Here is a 27,025-nt window from a genome sequence, read left to right as displayed (position 1 = left end):
CCTTGATCAACCACCAAAATCTCAGTTATTTTAATAACTGCCACACTCTCTGCTTCTCCTCATGGATCTATATTCCCTGTCTCAAAACAGCCATCAAAAAAAGCTTTTTAGGGACTTCCCTGGTGGCACAGTGGTTAAGCATCCACCTGCCAATGCAAGGGACACGGGTTCAAGCCCTGGTCCAGGAAGATCCCACATGCCGTGGAACAACTAAGCCTGCACGCCACAACTACTGAGCCTGTGCTCTAGAGCCCGCGAGCCACAACTACTAAAGCTCGCATGCCTAGAGCCCATGTTCCACAATAATAGAAGCCACCGCAATGAGAAGCCCATGCACCTCAACAAAGAGTAACCCCCACTCGCTGCAACTAGAGAAAGCCCGTGTGCAGCAACGAAGACCCAAAGCAGCCAAATATAAATAAATAAATTTATAAAATTTTAAAAAAAGCTTTTTAAAAAGTAAATCAAATCATGTAACTCCACTGCTCAGATCTTTCCAGAGGCTTTCCAATCCATTCAGAGTATAAGTCAAAGTCCTTACCAGCTGCTTGGTCCTATAACCCTCAGTCCTGATCTCCTATTCTTATCCCTTATTCTAAGCCAGCCCCTCTAACCTCACAGTTCCTATACACTCCAGACAGGCAAGAGCAAAAAAGAAAATAAAAACAGTAAATGAAATATTGAACGGCCAAAGCAATTAAAACAATATAACAGAAAAAAGTTGATTAACAAATTAATGAAACAACTATACTCCCTCCTATTAAAAATCTGAGTTATTTTGATCATTTAAAAATTATTTTCTGAACTCAAAATCATCTTAATTTTGCCACTTGCCTCTTCAACTTTAGGTTTAGATTAATGGAGTTGTAACTAAAAATCTATTTAGCAAATGAAAAATTGAAAGCCACGGATGGGGAGATGGTAAGGATTATTAATTTAGCAGAATTATGAATGTCATCCACAAATGATATATTACATTAGTTAAATTGAAAATGACAGAAAAAGAAGGTATCTGATGAAGTGAATGAGTCAGAATTAGAAAGCATTTTCCAAGTTCATGTCCCTTTATTTAAAATTCAGTTAAGTATAGTCTCTTGCAATAGTTTTTTTATTTTTTGAAATTGCATTACAGTATAATTCCAAAATTCCTCATTAAAATTCCTCTTTTCATACTGCAGTATTTGTGAAAGGTTAAACCAGGCAACTTATCATATCTCTGACTTCAGAAATATCTGCCATAATTTGCTTCTGGAAAATTAGCAACATTATGCATAAATATTTACTCTAATACATTTATATTTAGCATAGAGTGGAAAAATCTTTCAGGAGACAATGTCTAGGAAATAAAAATATTGTGTAATATAAATAAAAATATTTTCTTATTTAATCATATAATATAGGAGAAGGAAAATGCATTCGACATTCAATTACTCACCAAGCATCATGATTTCTTTCAATTGTATATTTCTGAACTCTCCACATCTCTCCACATCCCCCACCAAGTTTAGGCCATCTGATTATTTCTTTCCGGATTACCATGTTAGACTCACAACAGTATCATCATCACCCATGCCCCCAAATCTCTTCTTCACACTGAATTTTGAGTTATTTGTTTTATTGTAATCAGATTGACCCTGGTCAACACACTTTAACAGCTCTTCCCATTGCCTTCATGTTGATACATACATTTATAATTTGGCTTTTGGGATAAGTATTGACTATCAACTAGTTCAGAATATAAGACCAAATGTTTAACAGTTAGGCAGGTTCTGGTAGGGATACCATATTCTTATGAAAGGTGAGGAATGTAAGAAGGAAATGTGCCCCAATAGAAGGCTACCCAAAATGCAGTGGACCTAGGGACAGCTAACAACGAGGTTCAGTTCATTCAAGTAACTTGAATCAACTGTAAGTGTACAGAGAAGCCTCCAAAATGTCATCACTTATATCATAGCTCCAAAACTTAGCCAAAAATTCTTTTAAGTAAACTTTACCTAAATCCCTCCCTCAACCTTAAAGAATGGTAGTAAAGACACTAAGGAATGTTTAAGTATGATTAATGCAAATTTTATTGTATCCTTCAAGTCAAAATAAAAACACTAAATAACTGATTTTAGTGGTCTTTAAACTCTTTTTCTCTCATGCTAATGTATCCTCTACCTTTTTAAAGTTTGTCTTAAAATATTATATTTATTTAGATTCAAAAAGTAAAATTTCTGGTGAATTTTAAATATTGACACTTTAAATAAAATGGTTGCATCACACTTCATGCAATATCTAAAATCCATAGAAATGTGATATTCACTGTCATCTGTTCAAAAAAAATTATATTGTTAATTTTATTTCTTAAATTTTTATTTCTATTCCACCTCCTCCACATCATCTTACTGTAACATATGTTTATACTTGAAAATGTTTTTACTCTACAACATGCAATAAAATTATGTATATAAAATATGTGTGTAATATATATATTACAACTGTAAGTTTCCAAATGTTAAAAAGTTTCTTTTGGATTGAATTACCTTAACGATTATTACAGGTACACGGTGGCTTAAAAATAAGATGGGATAGCACATATTGTGATAAATAATTACTAAATATAAACTAATCATTTACTGGAAATGCATCTCTTTATGAGACAGATAGACACATTTTTTCAATTAGTTTGTTAATCAATGGATGAAATTACTTATTGATAGAATAAAATAAGAATTATCATCAGTTTTATTTATTCTTTTCAAAATAGGAGCACTGAGGAAGTTGATAACACATGTTGACAGAAATGGAAGATATTTTGTTATATCAGTCATTGTTTGTGTTATTTTTTTAATATCCTACTAAATATACGGCAAAGCTACATTTTGATTTTATATCAAAATTTATTTTTTATTATCTATAAACTGACCAATCCATTAGGTCCTATTCCAGTATTTTTATGAAAAGGAAAAGTAGGAACCACCTGACATGCCAAAGGTTTTGTGGCTCATTCATTAGTTGGCTTATTAATACCAATACTTTAAAATGTCTCTGTGTCTGGCACTCTTTAGTTTTTCTCATTCTGGCAAAATGTTCTAAAATAATACTGGGGATCAAGGGATCAGAAAGATAAATATGCCTTTCATTTGCGAAGTGGGTGGAGGGTAATGTGGGCTAAGAGAACTCGCTTGCAAAGTACTTCCTTAGGCAGATCAATTTTTGAAGGCCCCATGTGGAAGTTGGAAATCTGGGGTTGAAAACCAAATTACTATCCCCGTGGGGAACTGTGAAAAGAAGGCAGTGGTCTGGTGGTGTAATCATTTTAATGACCTCAGATCTTTCCATGAAAACAGAGCAATGAGAACAACAAACTAAAAAACCTATGGATACCTACAGCAAAATTAGGTGACAAGTTGTCCCTATGGACCCCAAGATACAAGTGGGTTAAGACAATCCACTCACAGCTTCAAGAATTGCAGGAGATCAACAGCTGCTTGAGAAAACTAAAGGGAATCATCGTGATCTGAGAACAGGAGAACCCCAAACTGACAATATACAATACCTGGGAAGTGTGTCAGGTCAACATGAAAACAGTAGATGAAACTAGGGGAGTTTCACAATTTCTAACTGGGGAGCTTATGCGAGAGGGCCATTGCAAAGTCTGAAGAACTGGAGCAGTCTCTACCCTATATACTCTTTAAAAAAGCAGACAGGGCTTCCCTGGTGGCGCAGTGGTTGAGAGTCCGCCTGCCGATGCAGGGGACACGGGTTTGTGCCCCAGTCCAGGAAGGTCCCACATGCCGCGGAGCGGCTGGGCCCGTGAGCCATGGCCGCTGAGCCTGCGCGTCCGGAGCCTGTGCTTTGCAGCGGGAGAGGCCACAACAGTGAGAGGCCCGCGTACCGCAAAAAAAAAAAAAAAAAAAAAAGCAGATAAGACTTCTTTTAAAAATACCCCCTCCCCTCAGAGGATAATGCTGAGAACAGGATCCACATTGAGAGGAACAGTGGCAATAAAGGCAGAGAAGGGATCCATGTAGAAGTCTGCCAGAGAACAGGACCAGGAGGTTTTGGAGAGGACAAGGCCATAATCTGGGGCACACTGCACAAATATTAAGAGTAATGAGCTCTAAAGCAGTGAAGCTAGCAAACATTTCTTTATTCACCCACTTTCCCTTCTATGTACCAAAAAAACCTAAACCCATTTAAGAATGAGCAACAAAAGAGGGTCATAGTTGAATCATATGTAGTGTTATATAAGGACAAAAGAATGAGGAATAGAATAATCTTAAATACAATGAGAATATGGTATAAATAGTGAGAACATTCTAGACATACATGCCCACTAGAGAAAAAGAAGAATCAAATTTTTCAATGTGACCAAAACAACATCAATAAAATTATAAATAACATGAAAGAGCAATGCAACCAAGAATTTTAAATATTCAGAAATATAATAATATTCAGGAAAGAATTAGAAATAAAAATCACTTCCGAATAAGCTAAAAGGAACACAAGAGTAAAAAAGTGCAACAGATGCTGCCTTAAGAGACAAGGTAAAAAGAAATAAGATGCTAAATAACCAAAAGTAATGAACAAACTGTGATGAACAGAGGAGAATGATAAAGAAGATTCAACATATTTATAAATTTACCAGTTCTTTCCACTGAAATGGCCTGGAAATAATGACCATCTCAGCACATTTCTACACACAGATTGTGGTCTTGAGCTATTCCTCACTGAGAATCCAGGACTCTGAAGAAACGGCTTATTCCAGATCTACAACAAAGATATTTTGGTATATCTAGTATATTTTGTCATACCACAGAGTAAGGAAACTATAAGAGTTTGCTAGGATTGCATCAAATGTTCTCAGTAACCAATATTAAGAAGTTTCTGCTCTCTAAATATGGGAATTTTTGAATATCAGTAGGGATAATAATTGCAGTATGTTAAAGCACACTCAATAAGTTTAAATTCATGAATTCATAATGATACTAAAAATACTAGTTTGATTAACACTGGGGAATGCTAGTGAACTAATTTATTATTTTGTAAATTGGTAAAGAAAGGGAAAATAATCTCTCATGTATCCTGACTATATCTAAATGCATAAAGTATTATGTGAGAAGTTCTCTTCATTTAAATATTCCAACTAATAGCTTAAGGAGAAATAAGAGAATATCACAATTTTGCAGCCCCAAATTAATTGATGGTTCTAGGCAATGAGCATTGGTCTGCTAGCACCTCAGGGACACCCAAATACCATGTGCTTCTTAAGGGAAGAATACCCCACCTAGGAGAACATCCTGAAAGAGAATTACATCAAACCTATTGATCCAGCTACCATTTTATAAGAAATATAGAGAACAGAGAAATGTAGCAAATCGTACCTTAAGGTGCAATCTCTAAAATCCAAAATAAAACTTCACAGGACAAATGACTTGGCTTTTTAAATAAATTATAAGAAGGAAAAAAGGAAAAAGAAATATAAAAAACAACCTACATATTAAAACACACTTAAAAAGATATATCCAATTAAAATGTCTGAGCTTCATGTGAATTATTTATCTCTTGATAAATTAGTAAAAGGAAGGGTGATTAACAGCTTAGAAACCATGTAAAATATAAAATGTTACACAAAAAAGGGTAATGACCTTTGTTCTTTTAATTCAGTAAAAAATAAAATATCTTGAATAAAAATATGTGTTATTTTAAAACAGGTTATCATGGCTTATCAAAACATTCACAAAACATATATAAACCCATATTCTGTATAAAAATTGACTGCTTTTTCAAAAAATAATATTTAGGGCTTCCCTGGTGGCGCAGTGGTTGGGAGTCCGCCTGCCGATGCAGGGGACGTGGGTTCGTGCCCCAGTCCGGGAAGATCCCACATGCCGCGGAGCGGCTGGGCCCGTGAGCCATGGCCGCTGAGCCTGCGCGTCCGGAACCTGTGCTCCGCAACGGGAGAGGCCACAACAGTGAGAGGCCCGCGTACCGCAAAAAAAAAAAAAATAATAATATTTAAAGGGAAACAAGATTAAAAAAACACAAACATACTTCTAATACATAATCAAAATGATACTGACTGCTAAACAAGATGGAGTCACAGAAGCTAAATTTGCCAACCTGAAACCACTAAAAAGCAAGAAAAATGGAAGAAACAATTGTTGTAAAGACACTGATTATCAGGCAATCCCTGAGAACACAAAAAGAGCCCTAAAAATAGCCAGTTTATTACCTGGAAGGAGTTTCAGTTCACAGGGTAGGGAGGGGAAGCAAGGAAGAAGCTGGTGGTACCCTGAGTTTGGGTGAAGCTGGGAGCGATGGGATGAGGGGTAGCTGAGGCAAAGGTACCAGAGCAGAGAGAACGCAGCAGAGGGGAACCCTGGAGGTCTGCAGAGTACTCACCAGGGTGGTGATCTGAGCATACTTGTAAGAAAACTAACCCCCAAGAGAATTAAAAGAAACACCGCCTAGGACTCACGTAAGGCCAGTAATAATTCCTATTGCCAGCTGCCAAAATGGAAGACCTCATAATTCACATTTCCATTACAAAAAGGACTCAGAATGGTTTTGACTCCATAGTCAGTAGGAAATATAGCCTTAGACTAAATGCTGCTCTGGTCTTATCTAACAAGGTTTAAAGGCTTTAAGACAAAAAAGATTAAATTATTTCCAAGTAATAAAACTACATCTCTGAACAAAGCTCAAAAATAATTTTAAAAAATGAAAATATTCAGGGCCACCCAACAAGATAAAATTGCTAATGACAGAAGTCCAGTCAAAAATTGCATGTTATGCAAACAAATAGGAACGCATGACCCATAATGAGGAGAAAAATTCATCAATTGAAACTGGCCCAGAAAGAACAAAGATGATAGAATTAGAAGTGACCAAGAGGGCTTAATGTTCCCCTCAGCCTGAGTAAAATTAGAGGGGTTTATTTGTGACTACAGGTTCTTGGCTTTCATTGTCTTAGAGTGTTTATTTTGAAAACAACAACAACAACTTGTAATTGTAAATTCTTTCCCTGCCCCTTTGAGGCATAAATCTGGCAGCCTTTTGGCAGCTTTATAACCCAGGGAGGTCCTTCTCTAGGACCTGGGAACTATCTCTTTGAAATGTAAACATTGAAGGAGATAGCACCTCTATTGCCTGGTCTCTATGGGAAGGCAGTTAGCGAACAGTGATAACCTCATCATACCGAAGAGCATTTGAAAACTCAGGAACAACCAAGGTGCTTGGTATGTGCCACTGACCAAACTTCCCCTTCCAAGTCTCCCAGTCCTCACCATTCACTCACCCCAGTAGGACTACACTGGGTGCCAATTAGCAAACAGTGGGACAACTTCAAGAGTCTTAACATACTTATAATTGGCGTCCCTGACAAAGGGATGAAGACAAATATTTAAAAAACATAATGATGAGAAATTTTCCAAATTTAATAAAAAGTATGAACACACAGATCCAAGAAATTCAACACACCCCCAAGAACAAAGATATATGCAGAGATCACAGCAACACACATTAAAATCAAATTGCTCAAAGCCAGCAATGAAGAAAGTGTTCTTTTTTTCCATCATTTATAACTACCAAATGTGCCTTAAAATATTTTTTGTATATTTTTCCAGTTTACTGAGACATAATTGACATGTAACATTGTGTAAGTTGAAGATGTACAATGTGATGATTTGATACACCTACATATTGTGAAATGTTTACAATAATAAGGTTAGTTAACACATCCTTCACTTCACATAATTACCATTTTGTTGTTGTTGTTATGGCGAAAACATTAAAGCTCTACTCTCACAGTAACTTTTGAGTTACTATGTAGTAACTCAATACAATATTATTAACTACAGTCATCACACTGTCTTCCAAAGTGGCTGTATCATTTTGCATTCTCACCAGCAATGAATGAGAATTCCTGTTGCTCCACATCCTAGCCAGCATTTGGTGTCAAGTGTTCTGGATTTTGGACACTCTCATAGGTATGTAGTGGTATTTCACCGTTGTTTTAATTTGCATTTTCCTGATGACATAGGATGTGTGAGCATCTTTTGATATGTTTATTCTCCATCTGCACATCTTTGGTGAAGTGTCTGTTCAAGTCTTTGGCCCATTTTTTAATCCAATGGCTTATCTTCTTATTGTTGAACTTTAAGAGTTCTCTGTATACTTTGGATAATGGTCTTTTATCAGATGTGTCAAATGTTTTCTCCCAGTCCTTGGCTTGTCCTTTCATTCTCTTGACATTGTCTTTAGCTGAGCAAAAGTTTTTGATTTTAGTGAAGTCTGGTTTATCAATTATTTCACTCATGGATCACACTTTTGCTCTATCCAAAATGTCATCACTATACCCAAGGTCATCCAGTTTTCTCCTATGTTATCTTCTAGAAATTTGATAATTTTATGTTTTACATTTAGATCTATGATCTGTTTTAAGCTAATTTTTGGGAAAAGTGTAAGGCCTCTGTTTAGATTCTTTTTTTTTTTTTTGGCATGTGGATGTCCAGTTGTTTCAGCACAATTTGTTGAAGACTATCTTTGCTCCATTGTATTGCTTTTGCTCCTTTGTCAAAGATTTGTTAACCCCATTTATGTGGGTCTATTTCTGGATTCTCTATTCTGTTCCATTGGTCTGTTTGTCTATTCTTTTGCCAGTGCCACACTGTGTTGATTACTGTAGCTTTATAGTAACTCTTAAAGTCAGGCAGCATCAATCCTCCAACTTGTTCTTGTCCTTCAATATTGTACCAGCTCTTCTGGGTCTTTTACCTCTCCCTATTATCCTTAGAACCAGTTTTTCAATATCTGTAAAACAACTTGCTAGGATTTTGATTGGGACTGCATTGAATCCATAGATCGAGTTGAGAAGAACTAGCATCTTGACAGAATTGAGTCTTCCTATCCATGAATAGAAGCATCTTCAAGATATATTTTTGAATGTGATACCATTTTAATTGTTGCTGTTAAGCCTTTTAAACTCCACAGAGTATTGTTCTCCAAGTATACACATACACACACACACACACACACACACACACACACACACACACACACACACACAGAGCTCCAAGTCCTTTAGCTCACAAAGAACATGAAATTATAGAATATCATAGTTCTTGGGGAGGAAAAACATGTTTCAGATTTTTACTTTTAGAAAAATAGGGTTTTTAAAGGATTAGCATGGTTTAATTCTTAATTAAATATTGCCTGAAGCTGCACATAATTACCATAGTATAAAACTAGGAAAATCAAATATTCATGTTTGAATATATTTTTTTTAGAGCTAACGTATGTGATTTAACTTCACCAAGTGAAAAAAGAGTGCCAACTTAGGTAATAATAAGAAAATATCTTACATTTCTGCAAAGCTTTAGAAATTGAAATGTTTTTCTTTGTTTTCTTTGTTTTCCTACTTAGTCTTGGTCTCTTGATGACCTGTACTTCTGTCAAAATCAAAATTTTCATTTAAGAAAAGTAATATAATTTTAAAATGTTTACATCTTGCTTCAGACATGAATAAAACAGCTAAATGTTAATATATTTTCTTATGGGAAACAGAAAATTATGCCTCCTAATAGTTTTTTCTAAATGAGGTTGCCATAAAAAAATTCAACATGTTTATGTTCTTGAGTTGTAACAGGAAGAATTGGTAGAAAGGCAGATTATAGAAACTCTATTCAAAAACCTATGTAAGTTGAAAGAAGCCAGTCATAAATTTCCATTTATATGAAATGCCCAGCATAGGTAAATCTACAGTATTACATTAGATTAGTAATTAACTAAAGCTGTGGGGATTGGAGGGAAATAAGGAGTCACTGCTAATGGATCTAGTGTTTCTTTCTGGACTGATGAAATATTCTAAAGTTGATTATGGTGACAGTTGCACAACTCTATGAATATATTTTAAAAACACCAAATTATATGCTTTACAATGAGTTGTATGGTATGTGAATTATATCTCAATAAGTCTATTAAAATACGTAAAAAGCAAAGATTATTTTAGTCAAAAGATTTATAGCAATTACGCCTTCTAATTTAATTTTAAAATCACAAAGAGCTTCTGTTAGAAGCATACTTAATCAAATTAAGTATGAAACACAATACGAGTTTTCATCTCTTAATTTGTCTCATTGGCACCCCTATTTTATGAAGAATCAAAAAGCCTCATCACCCACTTCTCTGTGTATTTCATAATTAAACATTGAGAATGTAATTCAAAATGAATTCGAACATTTCACAATTAAACTCTCTCTGTCAATATTAAAATGGCACTTGAACTTATGCATATGATGCTGTTGGTAATGTAATTAAGTTACTCTTGGAAACATTCCATTTTACATGATTTTTCACTAATTTGGTGACTTGAAATTTGTTAATACATTCTTACTCTCCCCTAACATATGGCGTTTTGAAATCATTGGAGACTGGAGCCTGACCTGTACAAATCTTTCCCACAACCAAATAGTTGATAAAATCACTTTTCTTCTTTGGGATTTTATGCTTTTTTGTGCAAACAATGCAATGTCTAGAATCAGCTAAAGAGCTAAAGCCATCTAAATAGTGAAAAAAAAGTCAGAACAATGGAAAATAGGCCAAAGAAATCATAAAATATGTAAAGTATATATTTCACTTTATAATTGATGTTACTAACTAGGAGTACATGCAGTGCTTCCAATGCCAATTGCACAACTGGCAAAGAGAGAAAAATCATTGAGTGGAAATAAACCAGGACTTGCAGCAAGCAGATATGGTCAAGTTATGACTTTTTCAGTAAAGTTGGTGTATTAAGGTTCTTTAGAGAAACAGACTAAGACACACACACACACACACACACACACACACATATATATACACACACACATATTCCCAAGATCTACAGTCGGCAAGCTGAAGACCAAGGAGAGCCAGTGGTGAAAGCTCCAGTCCAAGTTAAAAGACCTGAGAACCAGAAGGGCTCATGGTAGAGCTCCCACCTGAGTCAACATGTTCCAGATCCAGGAAAAGCTGATGTTTCAGTTCAAGTCCAAAACCAGGGCAAAACTGATGCCCTAGGTCAGAGACAGTTGGGCAGAACGAATTCCCTCTTATATGCACGAGAGTTGGACTTTTTGTTTATTCAGGCCTTCAGTTGATTAGATGAGGCCCACCCACATTAGGAAGGGCAATGTGCTTTACTCAGTCTACTCATTCAAATGCTAATCTCATGCCAAAACACCCTCACAGACACACCCAGAATAATGTTTGACCAGATATCTGGGCACTTGGTGGTGGCCAAGTCAAGTTGATCTTTAACATAAAATGGTCACAACTGGTTTTGGGGATTTCCACAGTCCCCCGCTCCCCTCCCCAGGTGATGTTTTAGAGCAGCAGATATCAATTTAAGGTGCACACCAGGATAACAAGCTTCTAAAAACACAGATATGTAATCGGTACTCCTAACCAATTAAATCAAAATCTTTCAAGAGACAGCTGGACAGATATATTTTTAAAAATTATTTTCAGTTGAATCTAATGGATTCTGCTAATTCAGTACAACTGCATTAAAAGATTATTTACCATTTTTTATAATATCCAGATTACCCATGTGAGAACTCTCATGAGATTTCATCAGCAACTCATTTTGTATATATCAGAAGATGTTTAATGTGAATATAGAATTATATCTTCGACCGCCTTTGATCGTAACCTCAGAACTATATTACAAAGGAAAATTTCCTCAAGTGATAATTATACATTCTAAAGTGCATTTCAAAGAATACTCTTTGTTCTTGTGTGTCACCTGTGCCTTTTCAGTTCTCCCATATGATACCTCTAAAAATACCAGCTGCCGGGGACCAGCCCCAGCTGGACAGGTTTCACCCAAAGGGGAGACGGAGTCGGCGTGGACAGAGCACAAGACACCTCAGAGGATGCAAGGATCTGCCAAATTTATTCTCATGATTCTGAAGTATTTATACTGTACAGCAATCTCATTTTCAATCTTAAAAGCTTCATTCCCATGCCAAGAATCCCATACATAAATCATAAAACAAAAGTAATTTGCATCAGCAGGTTAAACAAGTTAAGTAAACTTCTTATTGCCTCCAGTCTCTTTCATCCCTTGTGGTTATTTACATCTTGGTCACATCTAGGTCAGGAACTCTGTCTGCGGTTTCCTCATTCTTTTCAGAAAATCAAGGTGTTCTTGTACCTGCACATTCTGCTCAATCAAACCATAAACTTAAGCATATTATTCTATTAACAATTAAAAGCAGTAATACAACATTTCATCCACAGGTTTTCTAACCCTATCATTATAATCCAAACAATATACATTGTTTTTTATACTTCTAGGAGGCCATGGGAACGGACATTGTACCATAAACTTATTGAATGAACCCACTGTTGCATAAAACCTCCTCGCCACCATACCCAGGTATTTCCCAACATATTTATAACTCCCCTAGGGGTCATTACTCTTTCAGTTTTTCTTTTAAAGTAAATTCTTGCCACACATATGTTCCCACCATTGTATTTCCCCGAGTCCAATGCCCTGGCCTGGGAAAGGAAATTTCAGGTGTAATCATTAAAGAATCAGGAGTAGTTACAATCTTTTTTGGCTTTTACCCTAAATCAGGATCTTTCCTTAATCCCTGCATTGAAACTATAAATGTTTCCCAACACTAATAGCAATCCTATAAAAATTACCTTAGGCAAAAGCAGGGGAGAACAGGGGGAACCACACAGAGGAGAGCTTTGCTTCTCCATATTTGTACCTGACAGTACCAGCTTTGCTTGGCACTATGGGTCTCGTCCGTGCTGAGACTCAAAGGCACTTCCTATACGGCTCCCGACAACCAGCTAAAGGAGCCTTCTGTCTTTATGATTTCTTAACTCTCTTTAAAACTTCTGGTACTAATTAGGATGCACCACGGCCCTAAAGAGGAGACAGTGATGCCCTGAGTCTCCACCACATCCATAACCCTTTCTCAACAGAGCAGCTACACTCAGTTCCTCCCACATAACTTGCCATACTTTGAGATGTGATCCTGGGCACAAATGCTGCTGTCTAGAAGGTGGTCAGTGACCCATAAAATAACCTAAGACAGGAACTCATTTCACCAGGGGGTAATAATTAAATGAAAAGAGACTGAAAACCACATAAAGCCCTGCACATAGAAGTTCACAGCAGCCTTATCCATAACTGCTAAAACTTGAAAGCAACCAAGATGTCCCTCAGCAGGTAGCTGGATAAACTGTGATACATCCACTCAATGGAATATTACTTAGCCCTAAAAAGAAAGGAGCTATCAAGTTGTGAAAAGACATGGAGGAACGCATATCACTAAGTGAAAGAAGCCAGTCTTAAGAAGTTACATACTGTATGATGCCAACTATATGACATTCTGAAAAGGCAAATCTATGGAGACAAGAAAATATCAGTGGTTGCCAGGTGTTGAAGGAGGTGGGGCAAGGAAGGATGAATATGTGGAACACAGAGGATTGGGGGGACAGTAAAAACACTACGTATGATACCATAATGGTGGAAATATATCATCATACATTTGTCTAAACCCACAGAATGTACCCTAAGGTACATTCACACCGAGTGAACCCTAAGGTAAATGGTGGACTTTGGGTGATTATGATGTGTCAGCATAGGTTCATCCTTGGTAAAAAATGTACCATTCTGTTGAGGGATGTTGACAACTGGAGAGGCTTGTATGTGCAGGGACAGGAGGTATAGGGGAAATCTGCACTTCGGAGAGCAGTATAGAGTTTCCTCCAAAAATTAAAAATATAAGTACCATGTGATCCAGCAATCCCACTTCTGGGTATATAACCAAAATAATTGAAATCAGGATCTCTAAGAGATACCTGCAACCTCACATTTACTGCGTCATTATTCACAACAGCCAAGATATGGAACCCAAATTGACAGATGAATGAATACAGAAAATGAGGTATATACGTACAATGGAATATCATTCAGCCTTAAAAGTAAGGAAATCCTGCCATTTGCAACAACACGGATGAACCTAGAGGAAATTATGCTAAGTAAAATAAATCAGTAACAAAAAGACAAATATGGCATGATGCCACTTATATGAGGTATTTCTAAAATAGTCAAATTTACACAAGCAGAGAATAGAATGGTGGTTACCAGGGGTTGGGGTTGGGGGAGGGCAAAATGGGGAGTTGTTTTTAAATGAATACAAAGTTTCTGTTGTGTGAGATGAATAAGTTTTAGAGATCTGTTGTACAACATAGTACTTTAGTTAACAATATAGTATTGTGTCCTTTAAAATATTGGGTCGGCCAAAAAGTTCCTTTGTTTTTTAAGTAAACATAAAAGACATATTTTTCATTTTCACCAAGAACTTTATTGAACAACATATTCATCCTTTTCTTCCACTACCTTCTGCAATTTTTCAGGCAACTTCATAATTCCATCTTCCCAAAACATTTTATTTTTTTGAGCAAAGAACTGTTCTAGGTGCCTTTTACAGTCTTCCAGGGAATTGAAATGTTTTCTATTAAGAGAATTTTGTAAAGACTGAAATAAATGGAAATCCAAAGGTGCAATGTGTGGTGAATACGGCGGATGAATCAGAACTTCCCAGCCAAGCTGTAACAGCTTTTGCCTGGTCATCAAAGAAACACGCAGTCTTGCATTATTCTGATGTAAGATTATGCATTTTCTGTTGACTAATTCTGGACACTTTTCAACGAGTGCTGCTTTCAGTTGGTCTAACTGCCAGCAGTACTTGTTGGAATTAATCATTTGATTTTCTGGAAGGATCTCATAATAGAGGACTCCCTTCCAATTCCACCACATACACAACATCACCTTCTTTGGATGAAGACCGGCCTTTGGTGTGGTTGGTGGTGGTTCATTTCACTTGCCCCACAATCTCTTCCATTCCACATTGTTGTACAGTATCCACTTTTCGTTGCCCATCACAATTTGTTTTAAAAACAGAACTTTTTCATTACATTTTGGTAGAGGATTGCATGCGGAAATACGGTCAAGAAGGTTTTTTTCACTTAACTTATGTAGAACCCAAACATCAAAGCAATTAAAATAACCATTTGCACCAATAGCTGGTGCAAATGATTTTCAAAACTTGACTTGGATATTTTGAGTATGTTGGCTATCTCCACGTGGTATAACGTTGACTGTTCTCAATTAATGTCTCGATTTGATCACCATCAACTTCAACTCGTCTACTGGACCGCAGAGCATCATCCAGTGAGAAATCTCCAGTATGAAACTTCAAAAACCACTTTTGACACGTTCGATCACAGCACCTTCTCCATACACTGCACAAATCTTTTTTTGCGTTTCAGTTGTGTTTTTACCTTTCTTGAAATAATAAAGCATAATATGCCGAAAATATTGCTGTTTTCTTCCATCTTCAATATTAAAATGGCTACACAAAAATTCACCAGCTTTGATTAGTTTTTTGTTTGTTTGGGTTTTTTTGATTAGTTTTTTTTTAAATGCACGCTGATATGACAGCTGTCTCAATACAATCTAACAAAATTGTTTCGAATGAAGTTAAAGACAAAAAGCACTACTAGAGCCATCTTATGAAAAAAAAAAAGAAACGAACGAGTTTTTTAGCCAACCCAAAATATTAAGAGGATAGATCTCATGTGAAGTGTTCTTACCACAAACAAGCACACACACACACATACACATAAGAACACAAGAAAAATGCTGGAGGTGATGTATATACTTAGTGCCTCGGTGTGATGGTGGTACCATGGATGTATGCATATATATGTCCAAACTCATCAAAATGCATACACTGTGCTCAATTTTTTGTATATCATTTATACCTCAGTAAAGCTAAACAAAATCATTAGAAACACTTGGAACGCCCCACCAGCAAAAAAAAAAGTCCCCCTCTAAATCCCCTGCAGTCATGTACACACCTCTGGTGTCAGTGCATGGCAGGGCTAAGATGAGCAGAGTGCCTTGATTCAATCTCCTTTTCAACATGAAAACTGCTCCTGCAGGTAAAAATCCTCATGCTATTTACTAAAAGGAAGATCCTTATCTTCAGAATGGTCTTAACTGAATATCCCTGCATAGGGATTTCTTATAGGAAAAGATAAAACCAGAATCTTTGGATGTATGAGGCATGCATCAGTGGAAAGTGTCCTGTCAGCTGGAATAGAAAATAAAGATGTTTTGCAGACTGAATGTCCTCTCTATGTGAGACCATTGTCACTGTGTCACTCCTTTAGGGACATTATCTTTTCAACCTACTTTTAACATCGTTCTCAAACTATTAATTTGTATAGATTAATTAAATACCAGCTGACTCCTTTGTACTGTATTTTAAATTTTAAAATAGTGTTGGTTAACTTAAACAGATGCTAAAACATCTGATTTCAACCTATCTTTTCCTTTATCATTTTATGTTTCTACAAGTAAAGTAGATCCTGAAGAGCCTAATTTTCTTTCATAATACTTACAATAGCCTTAGAGTTAAGGAAGCCATCTCGGTGCTCTGCGGGTTACCTTGGTGATGTCTATGAATTATCCACTAGTAGTTCAATTAATTCTGACTTATGTAATTTAGTGCTTACATTATTCTTAATTACATTTGTTTAAAAAGGTCTTGAAGGCACTTGTATGAGCAAAGTGGTGTCCCATAGGCTTCATTGTTCTTATACATTTATAGAATTCTAATATGGTATTTTATCAGCCTCACTCTTTGTCCTGATAAGCTAATTTATATCTGGCAAAGAACAAGCTAAACAGATTTTCATGATGGATAGGATGTTAGGGGCGAAGGTTCACTCCAGTGCCCTGGAAAATCTAAAATCTTCAGGGATGTAGAGCAGTAGCCTCATCAGGTAATAAAAGGCTTGACATGCACACACGGCTTTATTTAAATTAAAATGCCTTTCCGTGAAAAAAAACTTGAAAGAAATAACTAGCAAAACAAAACAAAAAAGAAAAACTAGGATCTCAACTATTCTCCTTACACTATAGCCATAGCCACCATTCAGGAATACAAGCATATAGAGCTAGATAAAAAAGCTTTGGTCTTCACAAATCATAACCACGTTTGATCAGCACTGCATAGAGGGAAATGAATAAAGCAGACATGACGTATATTATCATGAAATTCAGAGTTCAGTGGGAAAGACAAATAGAAAGTAAACCAAAAAATAATTGCAGTTGATAAGGTCTTTTAAAAATCTTGTACATTTCTCCGAGGGAAAATAGTAAAGGAAGTTTTTTCGGGAATAAAACCATTCCCTTTTATAAAGTGACATGTAAACTGAAGTTAATGGCAAGATGTGACTGATGGATGGGAGGTGAAAGGGTTGTTGTGTGACTGTTTCGATGAAAAAAAACAGCCTGAAACAGAAAATATAAACATAAACACAAACACACACACACACACATATATAAGGCAATGAGTACTCGCTTGTGAATAAGTGAAACAATGTACAGCACTCCTGGCCGGGTCCATACAAACCGTCCTCACATGACCCCCACCCCCATTCTCTCCTGTGTCTAATCTCTGGTCTGATGCAGACTGTCCAGCTAAATGACCTCTGAGAGCTCAGGGCACAGCAGAGTCAGTGACAGAAGGAGAAGGCTGGACTCCAAACACAGGTAGGGAACGTATATGCATCAAAAATAGTTCACTGCTGGGTACTGTCTGCTGGAATTTGGGGCATTGCCTTTTAGAGCAGTTGGAGTGGAAAGAGGGGTATTATTACCGGGCACCCACTACACTGTCAACATCAGGTGGCTTAGCCAGCTGGACCTGGATAGCGGGAAGTCACTGAAGTGCTTTTATGATCCAGTTTACGTTTTGAGAGCTATCACCCTGCTTGCTGGGTGGACAAGTGAATAGGTCAACAGTGCTGGGCAAGGGACACAGAGGAGAGGGCAAGAGGAGGAGACAGGATGGCTCCACCTGGGTGAGGGGAGGGGAGGAGTTAGAACTGACAACAGACATTAATGTTCTGGGTCATTTCTAGGGAGTATTTCCTTTAAGCTACAAAAATAGCAATATGAGACAGCTTTGAAATTAGCTTCGAGCTAACAACTGTACTCATACTCTACCATATACCTATTTCAATTAAGTATCTTCAAGGACCCTCTCTTTATGTGAGCAGAGTAGCTCCCACTTGACACAACCTTTTTTAAAGTGAAGGTGTCAGTATAGAATTTTAGCTACAGATAACTCATAATTCTAACCTTCTATTTCCCTCAAATTAGAAAGGTGTTTTGAGGTGTTTCAGATAAGGCTTCAATGTCAGCTATTAGTACCATAAAGAGGTCCCATGAAGCCTGTGTCTCCCTAAGTACTTCATACAAATATTTATAAAATATTTATAAAATATTCGTAAAGGAACACTGTAAATTTTAAACTACTAGAAATGTCGCTATTACCACAAAAAGGTAAAAGATTTCTAAATAAAATCCTTAAAAAGATACCAGGTAAAAACGCAAAATTTTCAAAGGAAGATTAAAAAGTTACAATTTCATTTTTTTAGCTTGAGACCAATTTTAAAATGCTAGCAGTTTTCTCCACATATGGTAAAAAAAAATCTTCCATTATGAAAAGAATCAGTCATTTATTGTTAAAGCAAGGTACCATACTTATTTGTAATCAATGTTACTTATCTGAATATTTGATTCTCTAGATCATGAGATTTCATAAAACTTGTCATTACAGCACTCTTGGAATTCATAATCTAATTCCAAATTAGTATTTACAGACGTGCAGAGGAAAAGCTGACTAAGTATTAGATTCAGCATGGGAACAGCATTTTGAATATAACCATCTCCGCCGCTCATCATCTTGGTTGCATTTTAAATACTTATTCGATTTTACAATTAAATTCTCATATTTACTCTTCTCTAAATGTCAGTAATTTAAGAAAGATCTCCCTCTAAAGCACACCAGACTTCCAAATACATTTTTAAAAATTCTGGTCTATTAAGCACATCTGTTTCCAGCTCTAAAAATTGCTAAATTTTCCAGCAGCCAGTTTTTAGCCAGGCATGTATTTGTTTGTAAGTTTCATGCATCTAAAAAAGAATTACACGGTATTCAAAAATTTTCATAGATGAAGAGCTACAGTGAAAGAAAAGGTCATTTATCAGAATTGTTGAGAAGTGGAATAAGAAAGGAGAATTCATGTGAAGGTCCAGAGGATGTATCATAATAACTTTTTCTGATTGTCAATCAACTTATGGGAATTTAAAATATTTTACACTTTAATTACTGTACAATGACCTTTCTAAATGTACCGTAAGATTATTGTTCTCTTATAATCTATTATAAAACAATTAAACAAAGAATATATAAAAATTACATGCGACTATTTTTATTTATTGTCTAAAAAATTTTTTAAACATTCCAAAATGTTTTATAAAAATAACTTAAATATATGTTTATGCCACATGACTTCCAAAGGCTCTATGAATATCATAAACCCCCTTTAGGAAGTGGAAAGAAATATTTTTTAAAAATAATCCCATATAAATAATTCAAACATTTTTTAAATCTCTGTTAAATTAACTTTCCATCATCTACAATAAAAACTCTTCCTTTCATTCATTGTCACTTTTCTTCAAAGTTCAAAGTTGTAGTTCATCTAACTGAAACATACATTCAAAAGTTTAAATATTTAAACAAATTTTCCGTAACAGTCTTGAAGTTTCCTTTGTTCCAAAAGCCCTATTATTATTATTTTATTTATTTATTATTATTTTATTTATTTATTTATTTATGGTACGCGGGCCTCTCACTGTTGTGGCCTCTCCCGTTGCGGAGCACAGGCTCTGGACGCGCAGGCTCAGCACGCGCAGGCTCAGCACGCGCAGGCTCAGCAGCCATGGCTCACGGGCCCAGCCGCTCTGCAGCATGTGGGATCTTCCCCAACAGGGGCACGAACCCGTGTCCCCTGAAGGGGCAGGCGGACTCTCAACCACTGCGCCACCAGGGAAGCCCCTAAAAGCCCTATCATTTTATCTAGTAGAAGGGTCACATATGTATTAATATATACTTCTGTATGGGTGTCAAAATATAGACGCAATTTACACTGTAAAATGCTATGTTGATTTTATTTTTTCTCACCTATAAAGCTTTCTTAAGCAATTTAAAGTAGACATTTTCCAATTTGATACTCCAAAATATCATCTTTGAATAGAAAACATTAAACATTTTAAAATATACATATCATTTTGTAAACCAACTGAAAACCACGACTTTTTTCAAAAGCAGCTGCTTTCAAAATGTTAAATTGATGTTATCAAGTCTGCACTGCCCATTAGTGGCAAGAGATTGTAAATGCATGATTTTAATTAAATTGAAGACCAGTTCTATCTTAAATATTAGTTTTCTCGATCAAATTAAAACTCGTTATAAGACAAACACACCTACACTGTAAGCATAACACGGTTTTTGTGTTATGAGATATTGTTCCTGTAGAACATTAATTTACTGTCAGTGCTCACACCCAGAGACCACGTTCAGTTAGGTACCTGTGAATATAAATATGATGAATCCATCACAAATGCATGTGTGTGTTCACGCATACACTACATACATGCCCACAGTGTAAGCTGGAAACAAAAACACTCTGACAATATAACATGAACTTATAAAGCAGAAATAAACTTTATCTAGCTTGTTAGCTTTGTTTAAATTACCCCTCATTGAGAAATATTCCCAAACTAACCTTCTGTGGTTCTCACTGAAATTACCTTCTGTTAATAAATGATTTTTAGGCAGGAGATATTTGTTTAAGGGTATTAGGAAACTCTCTCCCTCTTTTCATTTGCTGACTTTGTTTCTTGTATGTTTTCAATGTAGATGTCATTTTTCAATTCTAGCTATGGAATGGAGAGAATATAAGGTGAAAGGAGAGGGGAAGCAGCTCCCTTTGAGCAAAATACTCAACAGTTTCTTAAAGCTGAGGAACAGCTTCTTTTTCTTTTGGCCTGTGCTGTGGGCCATGCAGGATCTTAGTTCCCCGACCAGGGATCAAACCTGTGTCCCTGAAGTCTAAGCATGGAGACTTAACCACTGGACTGCCAGGGAAGTTCCCCCCACCCCTTTTCTTGGAAAACATTCTTTTATTTTTATTTTATTTATTTATATGTTTGGCTGTGCCACAGGGCATGCAGGATCTCAGTTCTTCAACCAGGGATCCAACCCATGTCTCCTGCAATGGAAGCATAGAGTCTTAACCACTGGACCGCCAGGGAAGTCCCTCCCTCTTTTCAAATCTCAGTGGTCTGCAGGGTTGACATAGTCGACTAGTTCTGAACCTCTGCATGATGATTACTATGCTCTATGAACATCAGGATGCCTGCATGTGACCCATAAATAAGGCAAGTGCTGGCAACTAAGGTTCTTGAATATTCCCTCATGGGATTTCTGCAAACTTGAGTCAATGACTCTACACTTTATCACTTGCTGGAAACAAAGCTGAAACAACGTTCGTATGGAATTTCATAAACAAAGAGGAATACTGCTTGCCACTTTTTAAACAACTGATGGAGGAGTGCTTTAGACTAAGGCATGATTACATAACTGATTTCGATATGCAGCTTCTTTCGACAGCTGTCAACACATGTACAGTTTGTATGTGTGTATATATATATATATGTATGTATGTAGCACACAGACGAACTAAATGCTAACTCATTGGGGAGCATTTAGCTTGCCATTATTTTTGCTCAGTATTTTTCTTTGATTTGCTTTGCTCATTATTCTATCCCACATACTTACCTAGCATAGTGCTTTAGTACACAAAATACACACAATTAATATTATTTAAATAATGAATATTAATAAATCATGGAGAGTGTTCATGACAGCATTTTATTGATGAAAATGCAAAGGAAATGTATAAAGGCTAATGGCTGATTCTGAGTAACTATAATGCCAATGTGAAAAGAACCTAAATACACTTAAGATAAATTAATATTTTCAGAATGCTTTATAAAAGAGTAAGATAAAGTTGTTTATTATAGATGTTATGATATGATGGCATCTTAGGCTCTCCGTCCCCTCACATGTGCCTGGAATGGAGAGCTAATTGTGTCATGTGGGTGATCATTAAAAATATGTGTTATTTAGAACAAGATTTCTTATGGCTTGAGTTTGACTGAGTCCACTATTAATATGTGAGTTCAAATATTCCTTTTATAGAGGGAATTCAATCTTTTAACCTCCTTTCCTCTTGTCTACTCAGTCTTCTGCCCACCAGGTTACACATTGAAACAGAGAAAACAGTCAGTTGCTTCCTTTCCATCACACGTCTCCCTACCTCTTTCAGACTTTTTGCCTTTGATTCTTTCAGTTCTTCATACTTCCATTTCCACACAGACAAAGCTGACTCCAGCCGTTCTATTTCTTTTTCCAAAGATAAGCGCATTCTAAATAGAGAATTAAAAGCAAAATAGACTTACAATTTTAAAATAATTTTAGGAATGCATTCAATTTTAGACTTTCCATTTTCCTAATTTTTTATATTCGTATAGGATCACTGTCATGACAGAAAACTTTTTTCAGCTTATTAAAAATATTGAATAAAAGTTGGTTTACAGTAGTTTAAACACATTTAATTCGGCTTTGCCAGTATTAAAATAATTGACTTTCTGCCTGCTGTCTCCTGAATTATTCATTCATTTCTTTCAATGCTTCTTATTCATATTGTTTCCTTACATAGGAGGATATATATATGTTTCTAATTTTAACGTGGTTTTTATCCAACTTCATATCGTGCCTGTATATGAATGAAGAATTCTTTGATATGACAGAGAATACCAAGGAGCCCACATAACCATTTAAGAAATCAGTCATTTATTGGAGATATAAAAATACTTTTTAAATATCTACAATTCTGTTTTAATAAAGCAGTTTCACTGGGATCTCTATTTAAATTATTTAAAATAATTGAAATTAATTTCTCTATTTGTAGAATAAGTGACAGAACTTGGATGAAAATCTTTAATCCTTTAATATCTCATCACTGATTTATTTTTTCCATGCCCACACATCTATTAGAGTGAGTCACTGAAAATAATTGTTTATTTCTGGTGGTAACTAGCATATATCCACCTTTGCAAATGGTCAGTCCTCATCTCTGTGGTAGATTATTGTTAAAAATACTCATTCTCTTTCCTCTCCTTCCATGGACAGAGTTGCTTTTCCCATCCCTGGATTCTAGGCTTTGACAATGCGATATTATCTGATGTGACAGATTACAGAAATTTGAAAAGAATTTGTGTGATTAGGCTTCTTTTATCCCTCAGCCTTCACTGTGAAAAGAGTCTCCCCCTACCCCCCGCGGGAACTGCTGTCCCCAAATAAACATATGAAGCAGATCTGAGCTCAACCTTACCAAGGAGCCAAGCCCAGCTGGTCCAGTGGAGGTCAGCTGACCTTGCATCCAGCCAGGCAAAATACTTTGTTGTCTTAAGCTACTGAATTATTATTATTATTTTATGCAGCAAAAGATAGCTGATACAGGAAATGATACTTAAAAGGGGATGCTGCAACAACAAAAATGAAAAATATGTAGACCTAATTTAGGGGTCATGTGGTGGACAGGGGCTGGAAAGAAAACATAACAAGCCAGAAAAATAGTGATACATGTTATTTAGTGGTGAAACACAAGATGAAATTGTCACTTGCTGTGCCTTGGACATAGAACATGTGCCTGACATTACCAATGGGATGCTATTGGGCACGATGTGGCCAAAGACTTAAAAAGTGTTTGTGTAACTGGGCTTACTCACTTACATTTTGGCCATGACTATGAGAAATACATACCTGTGCAGGCCCACTGCTCCCAGGGGAAGATAAGAGCCATGAATCACAGCTGAGTTTTCCCTGCAGAGCCCTGTCCAGATTAACCAACCTCCAGTGGCTCACAGACTCCAACTAAATAACTTCTGATTGTTACATGCCTCTACGATTCTGTAGTTGTTAGTTACAGTCTTACTGTATTTATAATTAGCTAATACACACACAGATCTATTTCAGTGATAACGCTGCTAGAAAGATCTTGGGACATATTCACAGAGCTAGAAGATGCGTCCAGAATCAAAATTGAATGCCATTTCCTTATTTATAAGAAATATGAATCTTCTAGGTAGCAATAGTGTGAAAAGAATTCAGAATAGAATTAGGCCATAAATATATTAGTTTAATCCAATCGATGCATAAGCAGCCCATTAAGGGGTTACATAATAATATTTGCATGAATCAAGCCATAAAATTGAAAGAGGATAATAAAAGAATTTGTTACAGCTTAACTTCACCTCAAAAGACTTAAGTTGCAAAAGACACCAGCACTATTTATAGGACTCTAATTTGGAATCCCTTATTAACACAGTACGTATATTACAATGAACAAAGAAAAAGGCTCAGTAGGTTCTTCAGAACACTCCTACGGATGTCCACAGGTCCAGATTAACAACTGCAGCCAAAAATTCTGATAGATAAGTAAATTTAGCCAGCTGGTGACACCCCAGTTGCTTACCATGATACGATATTTGCTCTTAGTGACTGTGTTTGAGATTCTAAGAATAGGATTAAATATAGAAATTGGGAACAAATTGCCAAATAGTAACATTTTGTGTTAAATAGAGAAAAAATACATAAAAGCCATTGTATATTAAAATATGTTATGCATTTGGCATTCAGGTTTTAAAGTTTTGGATAAGGTATTTTTGAATATTTAAAAGAAATTGAGTATTGACTTTAACCTGTAAATTTAAGTTGAAAAATATAATAAAATTGTATTGTTTGTGACTTCATTGAAATACTTAAGAATCACCATATTTATAATTTTAATTTATTAGAATTACATGAGTAGAACATGACAATGTTTTCATCAGTGAAAGGACTATCTTAAATTAATAAAATAATTTTATTAAAGGATATTGATCAAATACATTTGTGTAATGAAGCATACATTGAGAACATTTTCTCAAAATTAATTTTGAGAATTATTTATAAATAGATTAATATAAAAATTATACTTGAAAATTTGAGAAAAGTCTACATTTTTAAATTTACAAATTCAAAATTATACATGTTGAGAAATCAGTGTCAGCTTTTAACATTACACTCTAATAAATCAAATGATAATGTTAGCAAAAAAGCTCATATTAACATAAAAATGATTTATAATTACTGTAGAGTAAATGTTGATCCTCGAAATTGTCATCAGAATTACTGTGGCAACTATGCCCTCAGGGGTTTTATAAGAAGTTCAAGAAGAACATTGCAAATTATATTAAACTTTTAGTTACATATAAGTATAGATATAGTCTAAAGATCTGATTATATGTAGAATACATCTAGACTAAGTATTCAATGCCAGTTCATGAAATAAGAATAATTTTGAAAAGCATATTAACATGAATAGTTAACCATTTGTATTCTTTATTTAAGGCAGATTAGTCACATTTAAAATATAGCATTATTTCTCTCTTTAAGTATGTATCTTAAATAAAATAACTGATATTTATTAGTTTAGTGAAAGAAAATTATGTATTTCATTCTGTAAAATGGTACAATTTAGAGAAGTGAGAGAACAGGCAATTCATAAAAATTTATTTAATAGCAGTGTGATGCTTGGGTGTTTTTCAGCATAGCTTTATAAAAAAAATTGTGACTATTTGTTTCAAGCATTAGGACATAAGGACTGTGCACACTTAAATTTGTGCAGCAGAGGGCACTCTTTAAATCCTTAATTTTCTGGCCTAATCAATTTATTCTCCATTTTAGAGAGATTTTCAAAATTGATTAATTATACTTACATTTATAATTGAAGTTTAAACTATCATCATATTGTTTGAACTACAAGAAGGCAAATAAAAAAAAAAACCTAATTTACTCTAAAGGATATTGCATATTTTATGCACAGATTCTTTAAAAAAAATTACTAAGACAAAGCTCAGAAAAAATATAGTATTTTAATATGATGATATAAATTTTTAAAAATCAGATTGCTAAAATGTATAATATTTGCAGGATCTAAAAAGTAGTGTATGAACCAAAATGATTTTTATGAAAAGATATGATTATATTTCTATGCAATCTTTTGATACTTTGTTAATCATCCCATAATGATCCCATAATAAATAGGCATAAATTTTAAACATCTAGACAGGAAGATTAATCAAAATTTTTTTCAGAGATAAAAATTCCTAAACATTACTTTCTGGTAATAAATATTAATCATTTTTGAACTGTGTGAAATTTCATTGTAAAATATCTAGTCAGTATTTTCTTAGAGGTCTATTAATGTTAAATTTTTTTGCCAGACAAAAATAATTAATTTGTAATAACATCTAGATATCCATTTTTTCATTAGTCTAAAATTTAGAGTTAGTACTAAATGATGAATAACAAAATTTTTTACAAGTATACTTTAAATAAGCAACCTATTTATCATGTCATGATTTCGCTATTTATAACTACATATTTCAGCAGTAACATCTTTCAATATCTTTCATTTTCATCACCTTTCAGCATTTTCAGCAAATAGCCAAAGCCATATATAGTTAATTTAATTAGAAAAGAGATGACTTTAAAGGATACTGTTAAGCTCAGAGACACCCAGGAGGACAAGAGACCAAGGCTTGGACAAGGCTATGCAGCCAGGAACAAGACCCGTCTCATGTCACAGAACTGGCCCAATGAAGACCCCACTGCCTGTTGCCTGTACACTCTCCTGATATCAATTATGTGTCCAACAAACAAATATACTCAAAATAGCTAATTTAAATAGAAGACATTAATAGCACAAAGAATCTCTGGGAGAGCCAGTGAAGCAAATTGGGAACCTGCAGTCAGAAATACCAAAGATAAAGCCATAGAAATCTTCCCATCAGCACTTTCTTGGGACCGCCATTTAGATACAGACATCACAGCATGACCTCAACATCCCCTCAACTCGAGTCGTGGGATGATGTCACCAGAGATTTGAGGCTGCTGCTGCCTCTGAAAACAAGACGTAGCTACTGCCACTGCCTTCTCCC

At 35.4% G+C, this 27,025-nt stretch overlaps 1 protein-coding gene across 1 annotated transcript in view; it reads right to left on the bottom strand.

Annotated features, from left to right (window-relative positions):
- CCDC102B (coiled-coil domain containing 102B) overlaps window positions 1-27,025 on the bottom strand; it is a 216,224-nt gene that overhangs the window by 146,863 nt on the left and 42,336 nt on the right. The window contains exon 4 of the mRNA XM_070047018.1: window positions 22,297-22,405. Within this exon, the coding sequence (XP_069903119.1) occupies window positions 22,297-22,405 (109 nt within the window). The remainder of the gene's footprint in view (window positions 1-22,296; window positions 22,406-27,025) is intronic.

This window comes from Globicephala melas, chromosome 13 (genome assembly GCF_963455315.2).
Source record: "Globicephala melas chromosome 13, mGloMel1.2, whole genome shotgun sequence".
NCBI classification, from domain to species: Eukaryota; Metazoa; Chordata; class Mammalia; order Artiodactyla; family Delphinidae; genus Globicephala; species Globicephala melas.
The sequence above is the reverse complement of the archived record's forward strand: the minus strand, read 5'-3'. Positions and strand labels throughout refer to the sequence as shown.